The following is a 21,230-nucleotide window of genomic DNA, read 5'->3' as shown; positions in this document are numbered from 1 at the left end:
CAAGTCAAAATTGGATGCACCTTTAGCCTTCTTGCCTTTACTCTTGCTCTTGCCCTTTCTTTTGGTCCCTTGGACCATTAGAACGGATGTCCCCTTGCTGATATCATGCTCAGCTGTTCTCAACATGCTAAGCAGTTCAGGCAATGGTTTATTGTAGTCATTCATATTATAGCTCATAATGAACTGACTATAACTGCTGGGCAGCGACTGTAGGACTAAATCTGTGGCCAACTCTTGACCAAGAGGAAATCCCAGTCTTCCCAGAGTCTCAACGTACCCAATCATCTTGAGTACATGAAGACCCACCGGGCTACCCTCAGTCAACCTTGCTTGAAAAAGTGCTTTAGAGATCTCGAATCTCTCATGTCGGGCCTGCTCTTGATAGAGCTGCCTGAGATGCACGATCATATCGTACGCCTTCATGTTCTCGTGTTGCTTCTGAAGCTCCGAGTCCATGGTGACTAACATGAGACATCCGACGTTTACGGCATCATCATGATGCTTACTATAAGCATCTTTCTCAGCTTGGGGGGCATCGTCAGGCGGTGGTGCAAGAAGAGGTTGCTCTAAGACATATAGCTTCTTTTCTTGGGTGAGAACAATTCTCAAGTTTCGATACCAACCAAGGAAATTATTCCCTGACAGTTTGTCCTTATCAAGGACGGATCGCAAACAGAAAGTACTAGAAGTGCTTCCTGCCATGGTAACTACCATAGAAATATACAAAATAAGTATTATGACACAACAATATTTAATGAGGACTTTATAAATATTGCTCCCACTATTTATATCAAATCAATGACCCTCAACATTGATTCAGAGAATATCATTCTCATAGTAGCTCAAGATCCATATCTCACCAAGCTCTGAGTCAGCGAGGGCTGATTCACCCAGAACTGGCTATTTAGGTAGGGAACTCACTTTCCCAATTGCATCACATGCAACTCTTGATTAGTTGAGTGAATAACTCCTTATTCAAATCTATCTTATAGATCGATGCCCTACTACATGCCTCTGAACTCCTAATCCTATTAGGCTTGCTCAGTTAAGTCCGACCCACTGGTAAACACAACGTCTTACTAGGATAGATAAGGGCATCCTGCGAAGGCAAGGTCTACACACTCATCGATCTTGGTCTTGACGAGCGTTACACGGTGGAAGGATATGGACTTAATATTTTGAGGGATTTGATTAACATTTAATCGATCTCACTATACACTATTATGTAACTATTACATAATAGTCCACACGTATAACTATTATACTAACACAACTAGGACATAGTCCATGTTTAACAGTCATGCACCGCAAATATCAAACATAATCATACCAGTACCAAGCATAAAATCATATTTTATGCTATTATCTACTCAGATTCTAACTAGCTAGGCTCTGATACCAATTGCTAGTTTCACGGGGCGCAACGGAAACGAAAAAGGAACAGAAATTCAAAATTTCATACCCGTGAAACTAATTCCAAGACCTACTAGAAGAATAAGAGTAAATAAAAGCGTACCTGGAATATTTAAAGTTGTCGACCGAGCGTTCCACGCGTGACGCCTCTACCGGTGTCCACACCGATTTTGTCGACGAGTCTTCGAGATCGGCGGTGCTAGTGACCAACACTCGAAAGAAACACTGGTGCGACTCTCGAAATTTATTAGACTTAATTGGACCTAATGAGTTGAACAATTCAACTCAATTATGCCCATTTATATACATACATGTATATCTTATATATTTGTGTATGTAAACGTACACAAACACATGCATACATATATATCTCATCTATATAATATTTGTATGCTCTGTACCCTTTATATAACAAACAGGAAGGGAAGAAAATTCAAATCCCACCGATGTGGGATTAGAATTACATGGGCTCCCTACATGACATGTGTCTAGGTAAATGGCATCATTTAATTAGCCCATGTGCATGTATAAATGTAGACATATGTATGGCCCATGTGTCACCGTATTAATCGTGCATCAATTTGGTCCATTTAATCTAATAAATCGAGTCTAATTAATCGACAAATTTAATCTCATTAAATATCCGATTAATTAGTCGCACCATAAATCATCTAATCTCTATTAGACGATTTTATTGTTTCAAAATATCTCGTCAATTTAGTCGTAGTGTGTGACCCTGTAGGTTCCCAATTACGTTGATAGTAATATCGAAATCTCTATTTTAATATTACAAACAGTGAGCGGCATCTAGCAATGCATCACTGTTACTCAAGTAATCGAAAAGTCAATTTCTCGACGAACCTTGTGACCTATATTACCGTGTAATATAATCCATTGTCCTCTATATCTCTATTGAGCCCAAGGCATGGTCGATGACATCCTTGTATGGCTCAATATCTCTCTTTCTTGGTTTACTGGGTAAGTCTATCAGAACAAATGAGCTCGATATCGCTATATCGACTCATTTGGGTATGCATACACTTTTAGACTTAACCACCAAGTGGCCGTGAGATATCGCTCCCGTTTCGTAGGACGGACAAATTCTATTTTGATCACTCACATTCCTCTCCTTGCTCTGTGGTATACCCAATAACTGTCTTTATAACCATCCTGTTACAGTGGCGTTTGACAGTATCAAAGTATATGACATTACATGTAGGAATCTATGGTGACCTCAAGTCAAAGGACCATTACACTATAGTCACTTTGAGATATGCTAATGACAATCACGTAACAAACCATGTAGCAATCTCATGGTGGGTCAGTCCAATACACATTACTCTTAATGTATACATGTGGTGTGATTTGATATCTCCATATCCATGACCTATGAGACTTGGTCATCAATCAACACTCACACTAGTCTAACCGTATTATCGTTGTCCTAATTAACGATAATACTTTGACTATGGACATTTAGGAATAATGTTCATTAATTATAGGATCTCACAATCAAGTCACACTTGATGCCTATTGAACCTACTATTCCAAGGACATTATTGTGTAAAATCATATTTAGCGCAATCTACACAATAACAGATATGCCTCGTATTATACTGAAATAGATATCATATTACAGAACTGATGATAGATTGTCTCTAGGGCATACACCAATTCCCAACAACACATTGGTTGCTATGTCACCTTTACGAGTTCTGTATCTAGGCTTATCAACCTCGGACACTCTGATTTTGATATACGTCCCGTCTAGAGCACCTAGACAATTCTACATTGAACCAAAATATAATGTTAGCACATATTAGCTCCCTAAATTTACAAAATTTGACTTTTGTTTAGGTACCTTAAACCACTTCCATCGTTGGTCCTCTGAATTTCCAGCTATTGGTTGGGGCTTCTTATACAAATGGGCTTGTAGACGTAAAGTGGCTTTGAGAACATTGTGGAAATATCGACTTACAATTTCACCCGATCTACTAAACTGGTGTTTAATGACTCGATTCTTAAAATGATGAGCTAATACATATAAAAACATTACCACTTGTTCATCAACATGCATATTTCTTGTATTTTTCAGACCCCCAATTTCTTGAAGCATATGACACAATTTGAAAAATACATTCCTATCCATTCTTAGTTGTTCAATACAAGTAACGTCATCCGCATACACAAGCCTCCTAATATGATCCCTCTTCCTATAATATTTTAACTCGTACGACCTACTGCTTGGTTTAAGATCATATAGAGCAGCTAATTCTAACATTATTCCCATCAAACCCTTACTATAGTACACATTTGAATACAGAAAGTTAGAGCAACGACTTTCCTCTTCTTTCTCTTACTCTGCAAACCCAACTGATCCATAACTGCAAAGTGTAGTCGTACAAGAAGAGCCTCAGGCACAACCCATGTATTTTCAAATCAACTATGTAAGATAACACTACAACATAACCAGCAAACAACTCACATATCCATTATTGAATCAGCAAAGTCATATCACAACTTCTATCAGCAACACAATACGAGTTAAATCAACAAATACATATCCTAGTTCAATCAACAAACACATATAAACTGAATCAACAAATACATATCATCGGCAGAATTTGATAATTCTAAAAATGTGCATAAGGAACATAAATCAAAATGGAAGGAACTAGCTGACATTGTCGACAAAATACCTAGGATGAAGTTAAGGATGAAGCTGTTGACTTGGAGAGGGATCGATTGGAGGTCCTCTTTATAGAAAAGGGAGTCAGGAACCGGGACAGGGAGGGAAATGGCTTGGCTAGCAGAGGCTTCTCCTGCAAAAATGAACATCGAAAATCAGTCTGATTTTCGGAACCAAAGATATATTCGTCAAGTTGTACATGGAGTTCTACTTCCCTGTGAACTTTGAGACTCAGATCAATTTCTGTGTGGATTTTCCATTAGTTTTTTAGCAATCAATTACTAGCCACAGTTCAAGAAAATTGAGCTTGGACTTGTTGCGGACTTGAAAAGTGAAGCGAGTGAAGGAATTCTTCCAAGGAAATACAATCCCAGAATAGAAAAATTCCAGCATTCATTAACAGAGCAAACTTCAAAATAAAAGTTCGAACAAACACGGCTACTGCAAAGGAATCCTATTCATTAGTGACACCACTCATCTAGCATTTCCATTTCTAAACAAGAACAGAACGCATATCCTGAGAGCAACTCAAATCAAATATGGAACATTGGAATCTGCTCCGTATCAAAAGCTGAATCTTTAGTAGCGACCAAACAAAACTTGTTGCAATGAAGAAAACATTACGAGCTGGAAAGTTATCACATTTTTCGAAAAACATGATGAACTTTCTCGTACCCTTATAACCTTCTGTCGAAATCAACAACAAACAACTGAAATTACGTTACGAGATGGGTTTCAAATCCCCTGCCTGATATCCCAAAATCATCATCTGGCAGTCCCTTTTCTAAACAAGTAAGAATCCATACTCCATCGACAGAAAAGAGGACTCAAATCAAACTTAAAACAGAGACCTGGAGAAAAATTGAATCTTTAGCACTGACCAAATCAAATTGAATTTCGATAGAGATCAACAACTATCAACCCCCAGAGCTCGTCTCAAAGATTGAAATTTCGACAGAGGTAAACATCAAAATTAGCCGAGATTTGAACTCTACCTTCTTCGGATCAAGGGACGTCCGCCAGCTTCCGTCTCTCCTTCGACTTTCTGACCGATAGTGGAGTGGCGGAGATCAACACCGCAACTCTTTTCCTGTACGAGACGATCGAATCGACTGCTAAAACGCGTTTCCTGGATGAGAAATTGACGACTTCTGCTCTGCTAGGGTTTCGAATGTTTAGACGAAAGGGAGAAATGTCAACCTTTGAAGCTCTTTTATGGGATGGCATGAGATTGTAATTACTTTAAGAAGACGAGGGTATTTTTGTCTTTTTACGTCCATTTCCGGATCCGGCACAGCTAATCCGGACTATGCTGGGGGGCTTACCTAATCCTCATATAAACAGGGTAAGTCAGCCCGGTCAGAATACCTATTCCGCAATCATGCGAACCAAACGCTAGAGTAGCTATTACGTACGGAATAGCTAATCCCTACTCGACCTAATCTTGTGAACCAAACATGCCCTTATTCTTTTACAGGTTGGTTAGATTGCCCAGCATTTGGTTAAGAGATAGACTGCTTCACTCCTTCTAAGGTTCCACCTGGTGAATCCTTTAATGACTGTATTTATCCTGGGAAAAGATACTCATTCAAGCAAGTGAATCCGATCTCGCCATTTCGCAACTCAGCTTCGGCTTTTTTGATGATTTAATTTGAGCATTGAAAGTTTGGCGTTGGATTAATCTATGGGGGAATTGGGGTTTGCCCTTTTGAGTTTGGACTTTTGTGGAGGAATCAAATATGAGCCATCTTCCGTTTCCAATTTCACGAGCTGTGGTGCAGGCTTTGGGCTCAGTTGCATTTTGCTTTGTTAGCTGGAAATCTTCAGATTAAGATCTGTCATTTCTAGTTCTTTAGCTCAACACTACTGGATATGGAATCAGTGTTGCATGACTGTTTTGTAGGAGACATGTTTCATTCTCTGGAGGACCAATTCAATAGTTTACAGCTGTAGGAATGTTGGACATGTGTATAGGCACTTTTTTCAGTTGTAATGACAGAATTACTGTCCTTTATGTTTCAGTTTATGTGTAATGCAGTTTTGCAAACCTTTGTATTTGGCCATTTGCAGCTTGCTCATTGTCATCTTTTTCATAATGTACATTCTGATCCCTTCAACCATGGTGATGATGGGCTTACTCCTAACTTTCATTATTTCAGAATTGAATTGCTCGCACATGTTATTTGTCAGTGAGTCATTCTTTGAATATGTATCAAATGCTGACTTGGTCCATCTGCCAGGTGGTAATTTGCTCAGCCAAAGCCATCCTTCAGGACTGATTGTCTTCAAGTGATCCATCCTCAGTTGAAATTGCTGCTTAGTTGCTGCTCTAGCACAAGTTCAGAATGCATCATTCAACTCCTTACCTGGCCAATTCTTGTTGAAATTGGCCCATATATGTCTAGCACAAAACCTATGTGGTACTCCTGGGCAAATCTCCTTCAGTGCGGCATCTAAGCCCTATAAATATGAAGTAATTGGATTAGCAATAAGCAAAGGTGAATACATAAGTAATGAATGAAATAAATTAAATTTAAATATACATTTTGCATATCAGACATGAAGCTAAAACCATTGAGCACGGGATTCCCTAAGTCATCCACAAGATTTATGAGAAACCATCTCCAATTTTCCGTGTTTTCCACATCAACTATTGCATATGCTATTACATAAAATGCATTATTTGCATCTTGAGCAACAGCTGATAGAAGTTGGCCCCCAAAATATTCCTTCAGGAAACAACCATCTAGGCCAATAAGTGGCCTACAATAACTCAAAAATACAGTCTTACAAGCCTCCAAGCATACATACATTCTCTGAAAATGATGTGAGACTGGAGCAACATTCAGTCCCACACTCGACCCTGGATTGCTTTTTAGAAGTTCATTACAGTAATCTCTTAGCTTAGTGTATTGTTCCTTCTCTGAACCTTGACATGTCTTATGAGCAATACATAGGGCCCTGTAAATCATAGTATCTCCCACTTTCACTCTATATAAGTGCATCAGGTAATCATAAGCTTCATCTCCAGTCATGCTTGGTTGTAACCTAACCCTTGGAACCAATTTGCTTGCCACCCACTCCCTTGTAGCCAACTTATTCTGCAACTTTCTACAACATGTATGTTCACTCACGAAGGTTTTCACTTGATATGTGTTAGTCTTCTTGTTTAGTGAGCATAATATAATCCACTTACACTTTTTCTCCACACATTTCGCCATTACCCTTATGGACTCATTTTTCTTAAATCGAACTTCTCTTCCCCTACTAATATTATAATCTCTCACTGCATTCCTAAACACTTTTAGATTTGGAAATTCCATCCCAAGCTCTTATTGTAATATGTTCAAACTCAACAGCTTCATTAAACACTGGTAGTTGCACAATCTCCCCATCATTCTCATCACCTTTAAGAGAATCTAGCTCATCTGTGTCATAAGCATCAAAGATGGCCTAATCCTCCACCACTACATTTATCTCTTGCTCTACAAACAATCTCTCTCTTTCTTCAGTTGTTCTTTGCTTGAACCTAGTTTTTGTGTTTTGCCTTTTTTCTTTTAGCTCTCGACTTGTCTTGCATTTGAGCCTCTTCGATGCTATATCCACCAACACCAGCAACTTGCAGTCCAGACCCTCCAGCACCAGCATCATGCGATGTACTCCCTCCAATAGCAATAAATTCAAGATCATCATCATACCAATCAAGATACAATTCAGGCCCCACATTATAGCCATTGTCCTCGACATACTCCCATGCCATACTACAATAATCCAAAGAACAATAGGCATATTTAACATGAATTGAAGATCATCACCCACGCATTACTGAGTAAACATGCTGAGTGAAGAAAAAAAAATCCACTCAATGACAACAACCAGAATCAAGGATGGAAGCTTCAAATACTCTTATAGCAAAAACACTGAACATAAAACATAAATCTATATGGTCCTTTAAGATCCACATTGGATACTAACAAAACTGGTAGAAGTTATATAATACAATGAGGTTGCTAGGCCTTTTATCTCATTACACTGGGAGACAGCCCTAATATTTTCTTATGGTAAGACAACTCAAAGTAGCCACAATTTTTCAAAGCAGTCTAAAGAACATTATTCATAAAAACATAAAAGAGTGTTTTATTTCAGCATCTGAAGATTTAATGAGTGGTTTGGTTGATGCCCGCTTCTTATGATCAAATGTCTCCCTTGAGCCGTTTATTGTTTTGGAAAATTTTTCGGTTTCATGTCTACCATTGGCATGGGAAATTGATCATGCGGCACTGAAGATCCACCATTGTGCATGTAATTAGATACTCCAGTGCATGTTTTCAAGCCAGAAAGCATGTTTCTTGCTATTAGGCAACTGCATAAAAAGATTCCCATTAATATCAAAGCAGCAAATAGGTATTTTACCGTACTTCAGAGTTCCACCTGAATGCCAAAAGGATAAATGAATTCACGCTTGAAATTTTAACATCACTTTTACAAAACACCACATACCATATGGTTTTCACCATATGAATCTTCCACACCACCAATTTGCTTCATCAGAGACATTCTTCTAACATTGTAGCAATTTAACAAATTTTGTTCTTTCAACAATAGTCATGCTACATAACTTACTGATGCAGCTACGCCACTATTCTATAGTAAACATAAAGATCCCATCCCAGCCCCACCCAAACACACACACTAAAAGGCCCCCAATTAGTCTGTCAATTGCATCGCTCTTAAATGGGAGAGGCCACTAATGCAAGTCTTGCTCAACAATATCAATGTGTTCAGCTTTTCACATTTTGTTTATTTGATCCTCAGTCTTTCTTTATTGTTCAATAATCACGATTAAAAATTCCTTGAAAGATCCAGCGTCTAAAGCTTATGCTCAGGTTTTTGCTCCTCATGATAGTTGGGCTATTAGGAAAGCTGTAGCTACATGAATGCATGCCCTCCCTACAAGAGCGCAGCTATTGAGGAAACTCAATGAAGATGGTAAGTCTGTAACCTCGATGAATGTCTGATTTTCTGTTTATGAACAAGTTGGTTGACATTGGCTAGTGGCTTCCTTACTATATTTGCTTATTCCTCTATATATTAGCCTGTAACTTGCTAAACTTTAGACTGCTTTAGCCCTAACGTGCTACAATTTTTCATGCGAGAGATGGAAGCTACAGCTACAGCAAGAACTCCTACTTCCAGGCAACAATTGTTTTTCCGATTTATTCACTCATTTTACTTTACTTTTTCTTTGCTTTAACTTTGTGTTCCTCTGTTGATACTAATTTGTCCTTCTTTAAACAGAGAGCAGCCACGCCCAGCCAACGAAAAGATCGACGGGGAACAGTAAGGGACCACAGTTGGTTTTAAAAAAGAAAAAAACAAAAAGCAAACTTTATCATCATCTGGGCCATAACAACACTAAAGAGGAACAGCAGGGGACCACATTCATTACAAATAACAACACATCAGAGCAAGAAGAGAAATAGGGGACCACAAAATCGACAATGCAAGCAATAAACACCATTGCCTACCTTCAGATTTACAAAGCTAGTAGCACACTGCATACACAGAACCGATTTTCTTCGAAATCCAAAAACCAAAATGCTTAACAACACATGACCGATCTTCTTCGAAATGCACGGAGACGATTCCTTTTCGTTTCCCGCCCTTTGCCACAGTTTTCTGAAACAGATGAGAGAGAGGAAGAACAACGGAGGAGACAATAGAGAAGAATAAAAAATTTAAAGGCACAGTTCAATGAATTGACAAATTAGTCCTCTACAAATTGACTATACATCACATTTACCTCCATAAATTTTTTGCATCACTTTAACCCTCCAACATTTGGACGGAATTGGACGGAAGTGGACAGAAGGTTGAATGTGATGTAAAATTATAAAGTGAAGGTATAAACTGATGTAAAAAATTTTCTCGAGGTAAATTTGATGTACATCTAATCTGTGAGGGACCCATTTGTCAATTTACTCTTTTAGAATTGAATTAATTGAGTTTTGATTTTAATTAGTTTGTAATAATTGTGATGTTAAATTATGAGAAAATTTGTGAAAAAGTAATAAATAGTTGAAAAAAGTAATGATTGTATTGTTAAATTGTAGAAAAAGTAATGAATAGTTGAGAGAATTTCTTATTAAAAATTAAATTGAATGATTAAAAAAATTGATGAAAAATAAAAAAAGTAATAATTGTATTGTTGATATTTGTTGTGTAGTGATGAGAATTAAAGTTAGAGTTAAAATCTTAAAATCAGATTACGAAATCAAACGGTAGTTAAATACCGTCTTATTAAGTGTTTGTTCAATTATTCTTTTACCGGGGAATGGCCGAATCCGATGTCGGCATTAGGTTCTGCAATTAGGCCTTACAATTAAATAAATGTCGAGCCCCGAACCAAATTCTTATGTTTATTGCAAATTTCAATTTTTTAATCATACGGCTTATAAGAAAAAACAAAACAACCTGGGTGTCCACGGATAGCGATCCGCGTCACACCATACCAAAACACCCACAGCCGTCCGATTTGAATTCAACTAACGGCCAGATCTCCTCTTTCAGCCCCCGCCTGAAGAAAATCAAAATCCTCCCGCCTCCCTCTTCCCCATTCCCTGTATATAAAGTTCATCTCCGTTCGCATCAATGTCATCGTCTCCATAGCTATCACTCCTTGTGCCATTTCCCCACTCTTACCTTCCTCGAAACAGCTCCTCAAATGGCCCGCACGAAGCAGACCGCCCGGAAATCCACTGGCGGCAAGGCCCCGAGGAAGCAGCTGGCCACGAAGGCGGCCCGGAAGTCAGCTCCGGCAACCGGCGGTGTGAAGAAGCCCCACCGCTTCAGGCCTGGGACTGTCGCCCTCCGTGAGATCAGGAAGTACCAGAAGAGCACCGAGCTCCTCATCCGGAAGCTCCCCTTCCAGAGGCTTGTCAGGGAGATCGCCCAAGACTTCAAGACTGACCTCAGGTTCCAGAGCAGCGCTGTTGCCGCCCTCCAGGAGGCTGCTGAGGCATACCTTGTCGGTCTGTTTGAGGACACGAACCTGTGTGCCATTCACGCGAAGAGGGTCACGATCATGCCGAAGGACATCCAGCTGGCCAGGAGGATTAGGGGAGAGAGGGCTTAGGTTCAGTTCTCTTGGTTTTGATGTAATTTTAGAAATGAAGTTGTAGAGCTGTGGAATTTGAATCAATGGATTGTGTCCTTGCCAATGTGCTCTAGATTGATAAGTCCTCTTCTACTGATTGAATCTTTGATGAAAGATCACGATTTACGATAACTACACTTTCATATCATGAGCTGCTATGAAAATCTTGATTTTGCTCCGGAGCTTTGTTTGAAATGCATAATGATTCTGCCCTTGTTTGTACAATGATCTGAGCTAAGGTTGTCTTTCCTGCTCTGCCTGGCGATGGTAATATGTTGGTTTTGTCATTTCTACTGACAAATTGCATAACAACTATTGAACTATTGCCTCTATGCAAAATCGGATTGCAGCTACTTGCAAGTGACATTGGAAGCTTGTCTTTATCCCAAAACAGAATGATATTTCCTTTGAAAGGTACGAAAATGGCACCTGTGTATGTCTTTCCAATGCAATTCGAGTTCTTCATCAGAAGATATTTCTTGAATGAAGGGTGTGACAATGTCTTTGATCATCAATTTACAGCTCAAATTTACTAGAGCATAAGCAATAAGAATGCCCTTGATACCTAAACTTCCCAATCACATTATACAATTTGTATATGGAACATGAGTCCATTACAATTGAATGAATCTCGATCAAGGTTTTACGCCTGTCTTCTATAAATGTAGGATATGTTTTGCTTCGAGTATAAAAATTTCGTTTGCAGCATAACACTTCGCCTTCCACAAATGTTGTCAGCACCGATCATGCCTTTGAGATAGCACCAGCAGAGACGCATTCTGAAACAGCCAACCCCATACATAAGTGTGGTCAGAAATGAGTTCCAATTTTTCATACTTCACCGACACAGAACTATGCTCTAGGCCTAGGTGAATATCACCACTCCCAGTAGTCTATGAAGTAAACTCCGTTTCGCTTTTAGCATTTTCCCATCTTTTCTATTTAGAGTTGCATACAGGAAGTTGCAGCCACAGACCTTTGTTCCCGCTATGATGGTCCCGTTGAGCGGATGAGCGGCACATGAAGTAACCCCCTCCGACAAAGCTATGAACCTGTTCTGTTTGACTCTAGAGCCACCTGTATCCTCACTAAGAACCATAGACAATGAGGTAACCCAAAATTAAATATCACTCTTATAATAAACCAAGAATGTGAATAACAAGAGATAGAATTTCTTACTCATAGTCTACATGACTCGGGGAAGTGGCATCCGGGAAAAAATCCAAAAGATAAATTGCATTTTCAGTTGCCGATCCCACCATGTAAATCTGGGTGGCAATACGACGATTAAACATTTACCCCAAAGAAAATGTCCATCTAAAGGAATAAGATTTCCAATCAGATACAACACTTTGACAGTGTTTATATCTCACCGAATATGTTGGAAGCCAAGATCCCTTCCTCCAGTCATATAGAGAAATTGTTGAGTTGGCACTCTCACAGTTCCTGAATCAAAGCTCCCAATGCAAAAACCAAATTAGTTCATTAAAATAATTGGGTCTTCATAATTACAATCGTAGTTTTATTTTTCTTACAGCCACGGGGGAGGAGGACAATGAAGATGAGTCACACAAAGGTTGTATATATTGAGAACACCAGACCTGCATGCCCAAGAATGAACAATTTAATCAAATTCATCCTAACAGGTCCAAGTGATACAAACTAATGGGCAGATGACCAAATTTGAAAATATTGAGGCTGGCCCACCAAATAGTCATGCACCAAACTTACCAACCATCATCAAGGTGGAAAGCCAATTGATACGGGCAAGAAGGATCGAGACCAATCGACTGTATTTTGCTTGGAACAATCTCTGATTGTGCCTGCACGAGTTGAAGTCAATCAACTTGTGAGAAAGTAGAATGCTGCCCTTTGGGTGCAAGAACGATAACGCTACTTCTGGAAAATTGAGAGGAGCTGAGGTCGTTTCCATGCATTCCAAAATCTAAGACTCATGAAGCTACAGTATCTCCGACTGATCATTGACAATTTTATATGAACAAAAAAACTGCAAAACAGAAGTGGATCCACAATATTACCTTCAGAGACCCTATTTTCTCCAGCGCTGATGCCAACCTTAAGGCGGTAAAAGGTGAATTGGATGCCTGAAATTGGAAAAACATGAAATGTATGAGCATGAAATTAGCTGATCCAAATGCAACAATCAGAGAAATTCACAACCGTGCTGTTGAAGGCACCTCTCTTTGACTTTGAAAACCAACAGATGTTCTTCCTCCACGGAGATCCCACATATAGATATTCCCATGCATACCAGCTCCAAAGATGGTCTTCAAAGGAAGTATAGATAAAAAGCATTTTTAATGGAAAAAAAATAGACATAGCAATAGATAAACCTGATGAGAATTGTTTGAGATATACCTGATTTTCAAGGTTTAACTGGATGCTACTGAGGAAATCATGGGAATTAGTCGTTAGCTGAAGATATGGAAAGGCGCTTGCCCTTCTATCCCATACATTGATGCAACCTTGTGTGTCCGAAGCGAATACCCTAACAGAAATGAAGACCCAAATAATGGAAAAAAAATAATATTAATAACAAGATCAAACCCACTAGTAAATGCTTGGTCACTTTAGAGCTCTCAACTCTTCCAAGTATTAAACTACTTCTCTCAAGGCAATTTGCCATTCCTACCTTGAGCTACCATCTGAAGTAAAGGAAATGTCGGAGAAACCTCTGTTCTTCTCTGACCCATGAATTGTGACGGTGTGCCTTGCTCTTAAAATCTGAGCGGCTCATAATCAGAATCATATAATCTTCAGCAGATTAAGTGTACTTAAAAAAGAAAGGATGACTATGACAGAAGCATGTGATATCAAAATGGCGAATTGCTCACCTCGATTGGCTCAGAAGAGACATACCCAATATCAAACACAAGTACTTCGCCACTTCTGATGGAAGCACAAGCAATCTGCGATATGTCATCCAATGGATATAGTACCATAGGAAGTAAAGAAAATAAAGTTGTTTACATCATTTTCCTATCTTGACAGCAAGAAACTCGAGCAGTATAATTTGAAGTTCCTACACCATAAGCACTAAAAAAATAATAAGTTCCAAGACACTTTCAAAACGCACAATTTCATCTCATATATAAATAAAATAACCAGAACAGACTAGTCTTTAACTAACCATAGGTTACACCGCCAATGCTAACACAAACTTTTCCATGTATAAAAAGATGAGATGATATCTCTAATCTGTGTTCATCTTCATATTCATCTTTTAGTCGTCTAAATGCTTTAAGTAACTATACATGGACATGCAATAAGTGAATACTGAATAGGCTTCAACCTCGTCTTGGTTAGAGATATTCCACCGGACGACATCAAGTCGTTTGTGTAAAGAAAGATGCATAACATTTTTACTCTCGATTTCAGCTGGACCTATGAAAGAAAGTCAATCAAGCAAGAAAAAAAAGTAGTAAGGTTTCCTAGCAAGTCAAATGGATAAGCCCAAATTACATCACGATCAAAAGATGTAATGAGACATAACATGCTCAAATTAGTGCAAATGCTTACATTGTGATGATGTGTTACTACTCTGGCAATAGAGTGCTTCGAAGTCGTGAATTGTTAAGCAGCCCGATCTTGTTACCGCAGCCAAGTAATAGCCCTGAAAGTTCGCACATATAACCAAACATAAAAGCAACTCTTTCAGATTGGGTCTTGTGGATAATACAAGTAAGAAATTAAGTAATTGCAGAATTTTAGTTCATATAAGAGGATAGCAGGCCTACGTTGAGCAACAAACAAAATCACTTTCTTAAAACTATTTGGTATTTTCATAGCAATTACCTTATTGTCAAACTCCAGCCCAGAGATATCATGTCTGAAACAAGTCAGGATCAACAACTAGGACAGTCTCATTACGAATAATAATAGTAAAAAAAAAAAGGTGCATCTCTACCAATGAATCATGAACATTGAGCAAAATATAAGAAAGTGAATGGTTACTTGGACGATTCCGTTAGTGGAAAGTTACTGATTCGGTTCACCTGCAAAAGCAAATTGCCTTCTACTCAACCCCAGAAAGAGAATGCTAACAGCATATACAAGAAGATTACTTCTAGAAGAGAAGAGCAAGTATCCCGACATGGGTCTCACAGGGCATTCCGTCGATGTGGTACAAATGAGGGAAAGCTCCGATCTTCACAAGTAGACGCAAATTCCAATAACCAAAATTAGAACAAGACATTGGATGACCGAAAATCGACTAGAGAAAAGTGGATACATGGAATCAGACAGCTCTGCTGGGGGAAACTGAGAGCGTCACCTCAGTGTAGGACTGCATCAGCAAACCCGCCATGTCATGGCGGTATTTCGGCTCGAACCGGCCGTTCAATTCGACCATGCTCCTCTTCCACCGACGCCTTGGAATCAAAATTAGAAACGAGAGGGAAGAATTAAACATTCCCAAAAACTAGCAGAATCAGATGAATTGGGAAATGGAGGAGCATTGCGTTAAGACTCTCACCTTTTGACGGGTTTAGGAGGTTCGACTGAAGGCTCCGCCGGAACTAAGAATTTCTCCATTACCGTTTCTTCCTTCCTCTGTCGACTGTGTGTCTGCGTCTGCATCTGAAACCCGCCATGGCTTTCCCGCCTTTGCAGCTCCCAAGTCCCAAATGGGCTAATACTGGGCCGACAATAAATGGGCTAAATAAAAAATAAGGCCCATTACCGCGAGGGCTCAAGTTCCCTGAGCCCATTAACCGTTCTTCCCATCTAACGTAGAATTTCCGGTGAAACCACAACGTGTTTTGGCGTCATCTCGGCTATTAGCCATGAGGCTTCCGGTGGATGTCGATCGCAAGCAAAGTTCTTCCGCATGGAATGCAGTGCCAAACTGCATCAAACAAACTGATGGTCTGCTTTATATGTTTCAATTTCGCTCAATTTCATCCCAAACGAGATTGTTCGAGCTGATTCCAAGCGAGAGTCTGTAACAACAGGCCCAATCAGCCGGCAAACAATCAAGAATATGAATTTGGTTCGACTTGAAATCGAATCGGTAAGAGGATGTTCAACATGGAAGACTGAATATTCACCATTTATTTTAGGATAAATTGTACTGGTGGTCCAAAATGTTTTACAAATATTTTATTATGATCAAAAAAGTTTTTTTCGCTACATGATGGTACAAAATGTTTCAAAGTTATTTCATGATGGTACAAACCGTCAACTCAAGCTTGACGCCGTCAAGCCGACGTTGACTTGGCTACTACGTGTCACCTCCTTGCTGAAGTGGTCGAAAATTTTAAAATAATTCTAAATATTTAAAAATTTTAAAACTTTTAAAAACTAAAATTTAAATTTTAAAAACTTTTAAAAATAATTTTAAACAAATTTAATTTTAAATTAAATTAAAAAATTTGATAAAAATTTTTAAATTTATTTTTAAAATTTTAAAAAAATTAATTTTTTTTAATTTTTAAAAATAATTTTCACAATTTTAAAATATTTTTTTATTTTTTTCTAAATTTTTACACTTTTTGTTTTTTTTATTTTTTGTATTTTTTTGGACTTTTTATATTTTATTTTCTCTTAAATGACTTGGCACACTATGATTGGTTCCACGTAACAAAAGTGACATATAGGATGCGCCAAGTCAACAAAATATTAACGGCGTTAAGGCCAATTGACGGTTTGTACTATCATGAAACAACTTTGAAACATTTTATATCATCATATAGCGAAAAAAACTTTTTGAACCATAATGAAACATTTGTAAAACATTTTGGACCATCAATGCAATTTATCTTTTATTTTATAATCTTTCACCTACGTATTTACAATCAAAGAAGCATCTAACTATGTGCATTGATTCACCCCTCTTTACAATTATATAATCATGTGATCACAATTGAAACTATCTCATTACTAGATATCGGGAATCGAAAAATCACGAAACCGAAATGAAAGCTCCGCTGCGGCATCTCTCTGAAGGCTAGGGATCGCTTGAAGAACCTGATACTCGTCCTGGTCTCGAGCCAACGAGATGTCAGGCTCTGTAGAATTGAGGGGACGAGACAGGTTTGTCTTGAGACTCGAGCTTGAGCTCCCTCCACGTTCCTTGTCCCACGAGAAGAGGTGGACTATGATCGGCACCTTCGCACGTCGATGCAAGGAAAGCTTGTGGCTGAGCGAGATTGTATCATAACATCTGATTGCCCCGGTCGAGGAGACTAACCACGGATGAACCTTCTGGTTCGATATTCTCGAGATGACCAGAAGCCTAGCGGAGCTCTTGGCTTCCCTGTAAAGATGGCTAAGGCCGGAGCGGGTTGAGGGTGTGTCTTCATCTTCATCAACCGATGAAATGTAGATGAACCCCTGAGAAGTCACAACAGCAACCCATGTTAATCTACTTTAAATTGATGCGAGAGTTCAGAAGAATAACTAGTTAGGAGAAGCACACCTCTTCCATGCGGCTTAGGGCGAAACCGAGCTTTATGTCGCAGTCCTTAATTTTGATCTCTATGACAAACTCTCCACCCAACGGAGCATGCCAGAGACGAACAGCCCTCGCGACACCAATATCGACGCCATGATAGTCCTCGAAGCCATAGAGACTCGTGGTGGCAATATTAGACATATCAGACAATGACCCAGAATTTACTTTGGATGAAGCTGCTCCCCCCGAGATCTGCAACTAAGAATATGATCAGTCACATATTTCCAAGAACTATAAAGACAAGTACGATGATCTCGTGGCAAGTAAAGGTTGTGATTGATCTCGATAAAAGAATCTTCTTTTAGACCAGGTTTGAGTAAGAATCTGCAGTGATTGACAAGCGGTTGGGATCTTACCTTGGTGAGAAGGGACTCAGTCTGGATGTTCATGAAAACAAGCGGGACTCCAGAAGCCTGGGATGCCTGGAGCCACCCATTTGCCCTAGAAAGAGTATTCTCCAAGTCGTTATCACAAGGAGAAGCATCTTGATCAGAACCTTGCAGGAGGAAAAGAATACAGAGGAAGCAGCTCGAGTTGGGAACTAGTAGCGTCTCTTGCATCTTCCTCTCCCAGCTGTATGAAACGTATCCATCCTGAAGAGGGGCGCTGTACAGTTCATTCAGCATCCTAGTATTCCTCGATGCTGAAAATCGAAAAATTATGGATAAGGAAAGACCTAACAGCACAAACTACAGACAAGTAAAGGTCATGGCATCTCTTGGTCTATTGTAGCCCAGCGTTTTTCAGATTCTGCTGATAAGCAGTTTTTAAGTGTCTTGAAACCAAAGTGTTCATCTTATGAAAACTAGCAAACAAGTTCCAGGCAAACTAGAGCATGATCATTTAAGATATTCAATGCTCAAACCCAAACCAAGCATGAATCCAAAAGCGGAAAGGCGGTAACAGAGAGATTAAGTGAACTGATAAAAGAAACCATAATTAGCTGCAGTGCAGGACCATTTACCAAAAGGAAGCTATCCACAACTCATAGACGTGGAAAAAACAATCTTGCAAATGACATTACATGAACATTCATCGTCAAACTTACTTCCCGGGCAGATAAAGTTGACAGATGCGGTGCGCTACATCATGAAGATGAATCAGAACTAAGTTTCTGAATACTTAACCGAAATTACAAGCCATGACAAGTGAATCGTGATAATGGCTGGATGATCAATTGGGCACTAGTTTGATTTAGTCCATCAAGAAGGTGAACTTCAGTAAATAGCTTTCACACAGAGAACCAGAGAGAGACAAAAATCACATTTTTGGAGTCCTCCCTCGACATTAACCATTGCAGCCTCTTAATGATTGTTTGTCCCCATGGTTGGGCTGTTGCATAAATAATGTCTCTTCATAATTTATTTTCCCAGATTCAGTCCTTACACATCCATATAATTGACTACACTTCTTCTCTGCCCGTATGTTACGCAGCAACTGAATCCGCAAGAAGGCCAGCAGCTTTTGCTCTGAAACAAGCTGCTAAGCTATGCGAAACGACACCGAGCAACTCTCGGGCTCCATGAAAAGGCTTCGTGTTTGGGAAAGCCACGGCAATGGTGGCAAGTCCTCTGTTTACTTAATACCCAGTTGAGCTTATCAAGTGTGTGGATTTACAGAGGAACACAGAGCGCAGTTCCGAGTTCAATGCGAAATCAATGAAAAGTCAAAAAACCGATAACTCTGCGACGAATGCAAGGGACGGAGGCCAGACCTTGTAGCCGGAGGCAGTCGGTCTCGGTCCGATCGTAGAACCCGAACGCGTAATTCGGGTCGCTGATTGCCCGAAGCTCGCACTGCTTCTTCTTCTTCTTCTTCTTCTTTGCAGCAGCGGCCGAGTCGTCGGGCACGATGCAGGCCTGCAACTCAGCGGGCCTGCCGGTACCACGACGGACCCGGACGAGGACGAAGGTCTCATTCCTCTCGTACGACCTGCGGAGGACCTTCTGGACCCCGGCGGCGCCCTTCTTGAATGGCGCCCTGAGGGAGGGGGAGTTTCCGACGGTGAGCTCCTCGACGATGTCGCCGGTCTGGAGCAGACCGCCGGTCCACTCGTCTGCAGTGCAGCTGCCGCGCAGGCATTCGACGGAGAGGACAACGGCGGCGGGTTTGGGTGATGTGGGGTCCATTGTACGGAAGGATCTCAAGCTATGAGAGACACGGAGAGATGTTGCCGTGTAAGAGAGACAGAGCGTTCGCGAAAAGGTCAGAGCTTTGGCAACGTGAAGCCAAGTTGATGAAGAAGAAGAAAGAGGAGCGAAAACGAAATGGGCCAATAGTTAATAATTTTAAATGGAAAAAAAATTAATAATTTCTCTTCATGAGCATGAGCAATGTAAAACCTAATTGGCGAGCTTATCTGTGATGGCAGGAAACCTTAATTAAATTAAAATAAATGTGAATGGAAAAAATCACATTGAAAAAAATTTATCACGATAGTGAGCCGACTTGGTTAGTATTACATTTTTCAGGGCCGTTGGGTTTTTGAATTTATGATATACACCGAAAAATAAACAAGAAATGAGAATTTATTAATTGAATAATTGTTGTAATTGTTTTAAATTGAAGCACTCTAATTGAACTTTTCTATAACATCACCGTGAGGCAAGAGCTGTGAAATCATTTAAGATTATCTCTATGGTCTGAGATTAACCTCCAACGGTTGGCTTGGCTTGAATTAGATTACGTGTACAAAACGAGAAAAGGGTGACTCAAAATTAAGGAGAACTTAGGCTAACTTACCTTAAAAGGATATCATTTTTGTCTTTTTTTTAAAAAAATATCATTTTTGCCTTACAAGCATATTATTTCCCTAGATGCGCTAAATCCTCCTAAATTATGTCTAATTATTTTCTTAAATTACGTTTAGTATTATCAAAATGAAAAGGAATGGAATGGAAGTGATATTTTTCATGCCCTCCATTACTCTTTTTATTGTGTCTCTTTCATGACTTAAAGAGCAGTCAATAAATTTTTTTTTTCTTTAACTCAATGGAATGATATTTCATTCGAAAACTTAATTATTATTCATTCCATTATTTTAACTAACTTTTCTATAAGTATGATATATATTATTTGAGGTTCATATATCTAAATATATGTATAAATTTAAATTTTGATAAATAAATCCATCTTTTTAATTATATTCATCTTATTCACGTCAAAATCGCACGATCATCTAATTAGCAACACGTGGGATGATCCATGCATGCCAGGAAGCGATTCTAAGATTCGAGACATACCACTAGCCGGCACTATCGATGCAAAGCGCGTACCACAGCCTAGATGTCTGCAGAATTGATCGGCGGCTAGATTTAAATCCAAGTAATTATTCGCATCTCAGATGATAACACGACTCAGGGATTTAGTCGTGTCGGATACTCCACTAATTTTCTACGCATGAACGCAAATACGAGTCCGAAAATAATAAAGCGGCTCGTAACCATGCTCAATTAATATTCGGCCAAATCAACTCAGGGAATTGAGTTGCAAACAGA

The 21,230-nt window shown here is 39.3% G+C and overlaps 4 protein-coding genes across 4 annotated transcripts; 1 reads left to right on the top strand and 3 right to left on the bottom strand.

Annotated features, from left to right (window-relative positions):
- Positions 1–3,922: 3,922 nt before the first annotated feature.
- On the bottom strand, positions 3,923–7,862 carry LOC116200551. Its single transcript, XM_031531388.1, has 8 exons — positions 7,650–7,862; positions 7,455–7,555; positions 6,914–7,213; positions 6,646–6,865; positions 6,469–6,562; positions 6,151–6,426; positions 4,113–4,235; positions 3,923–3,978 (listed from the first exon to the last, which is right to left on the bottom strand). The coding sequence occupies exons 1-8, from the start codon at positions 7,860–7,862 to the stop codon at positions 3,923–3,925; spliced, it is 1,383 nt and encodes a 460-aa protein (XP_031387248.1).
- Positions 7,863–10,744: 2,882 nt separating this feature from the next.
- On the top strand, positions 10,745–11,440 carry LOC116201141 (histone H3.2). The gene has a single exon (XM_031532265.1). It carries the CDS (start codon positions 10,827–10,829, stop codon positions 11,235–11,237), a length of 411 nt encoding a protein of 136 aa, XP_031388125.1. The 5' UTR covers positions 10,745–10,826; the 3' UTR covers positions 11,238–11,440.
- Positions 11,441–11,696: 256 nt separating this feature from the next.
- LOC116201139 lies at positions 11,697–15,900 on the bottom strand. Its single transcript, XM_031532263.1, has 18 exons — positions 15,754–15,900; positions 15,553–15,649; positions 15,373–15,426; positions 15,234–15,274; positions 15,075–15,108; positions 14,799–14,892; positions 14,572–14,663; positions 14,114–14,188; positions 13,912–14,003; positions 13,638–13,767; positions 13,457–13,546; positions 13,298–13,363; positions 12,990–13,081; positions 12,794–12,859; positions 12,632–12,704; positions 12,438–12,526; positions 12,235–12,346; positions 11,697–12,037 (listed from the first exon to the last, which is right to left on the bottom strand). Exons 1-18 carry the CDS (start codon positions 15,855–15,857, stop codon positions 11,993–11,995), a joined length of 1,446 nt encoding a protein of 481 aa, XP_031388123.1. The 5' UTR covers positions 15,858–15,900; the 3' UTR covers positions 11,697–11,992.
- Positions 15,901–17,009: 1,109 nt separating this feature from the next.
- Positions 17,010–19,997, bottom strand: LOC116201140. Its single transcript, XM_031532264.1, has 4 exons — positions 19,448–19,997; positions 18,090–18,376; positions 17,698–17,925; positions 17,010–17,612 (listed from the first exon to the last, which is right to left on the bottom strand). Exons 1-4 carry the CDS (start codon positions 19,860–19,862, stop codon positions 17,160–17,162), a joined length of 1,383 nt encoding a protein of 460 aa, XP_031388124.1. The 5' UTR covers positions 19,863–19,997; the 3' UTR covers positions 17,010–17,159.
- Between the last annotated feature and the right edge of the window lie 1,233 nt (positions 19,998–21,230).

Source organism: Punica granatum, chromosome 3 (genome assembly GCF_007655135.1).
Source record: "Punica granatum isolate Tunisia-2019 chromosome 3, ASM765513v2, whole genome shotgun sequence".
NCBI classification, from domain to species: domain Eukaryota; kingdom Viridiplantae; phylum Streptophyta; class Magnoliopsida; order Myrtales; family Lythraceae; genus Punica; species Punica granatum.
Note: the sequence above shows the minus strand (reverse complement) of the source record. Positions and strands in the feature narration are given on the sequence as shown.

What these genes read in the sequence shown, in the direction of transcription:
- LOC116200551 (XM_031531388.1), bottom strand. Translation starts at nt 7,862, where the DNA reads ATGGCATGGGAGTATGTCGAGGACAATGGCTATAATGTGGGGCCTGAA. An exon ending in TCACATCATTTTCAGAGAAT is followed by an intron (nt 6,866 to 6,913) that starts GTATGTATGCTT and finishes GAGTTATTGTAG; the next exon opens with GCCACTTATTGGCCTAGATG. An exon ending in TCATGTCTGATATGCAAAAT is followed by an intron (nt 6,563 to 6,645) that starts GTATATTTAAAT and finishes TCATATTTATAG; the next exon opens with GGCTTAGATGCCGCACTGAA.
- LOC116201141 (XM_031532265.1), top strand. Translation starts at nt 10,827, where the DNA reads ATGGCCCGCACGAAGCAGACCGCCCGGAAATCCACTGGCGGCAAGGCC.
- LOC116201139 (XM_031532263.1), bottom strand. Translation starts at nt 15,857, where the DNA reads ATGCAGACGCAGACACACAGTCGACAGAGGAAGGAAGAAACGGTAATG. An exon ending in CCACTAACGGAATCGTCCAA is followed by an intron (nt 15,109 to 15,233) that starts GTAACCATTCAC and finishes GACTTGTTTCAG; the next exon opens with ACATGATATCTCTGGGCTGG. An exon ending in CCGAGTCATGTAGACTATGA is followed by an intron (nt 12,347 to 12,437) that starts GTAAGAAATTCT and finishes TATGGTTCTTAG; the next exon opens with TGAGGATACAGGTGGCTCTA.
- LOC116201140 (XM_031532264.1), bottom strand. Translation starts at nt 19,862, where the DNA reads ATGGACCCCACATCACCCAAACCCGCCGCCGTTGTCCTCTCCGTCGAA. An exon ending in CGACTGCCTCCGGCTACAAG is followed by an intron (nt 18,377 to 19,447) that starts GTCTGGCCTCCG and finishes TTCGATTTTCAG; the next exon opens with CATCGAGGAATACTAGGATG. An exon ending in CCCTAAGCCGCATGGAAGAG is followed by an intron (nt 17,613 to 17,697) that starts GTGTGCTTCTCC and finishes GTGACTTCTCAG; the next exon opens with GGGTTCATCTACATTTCATC.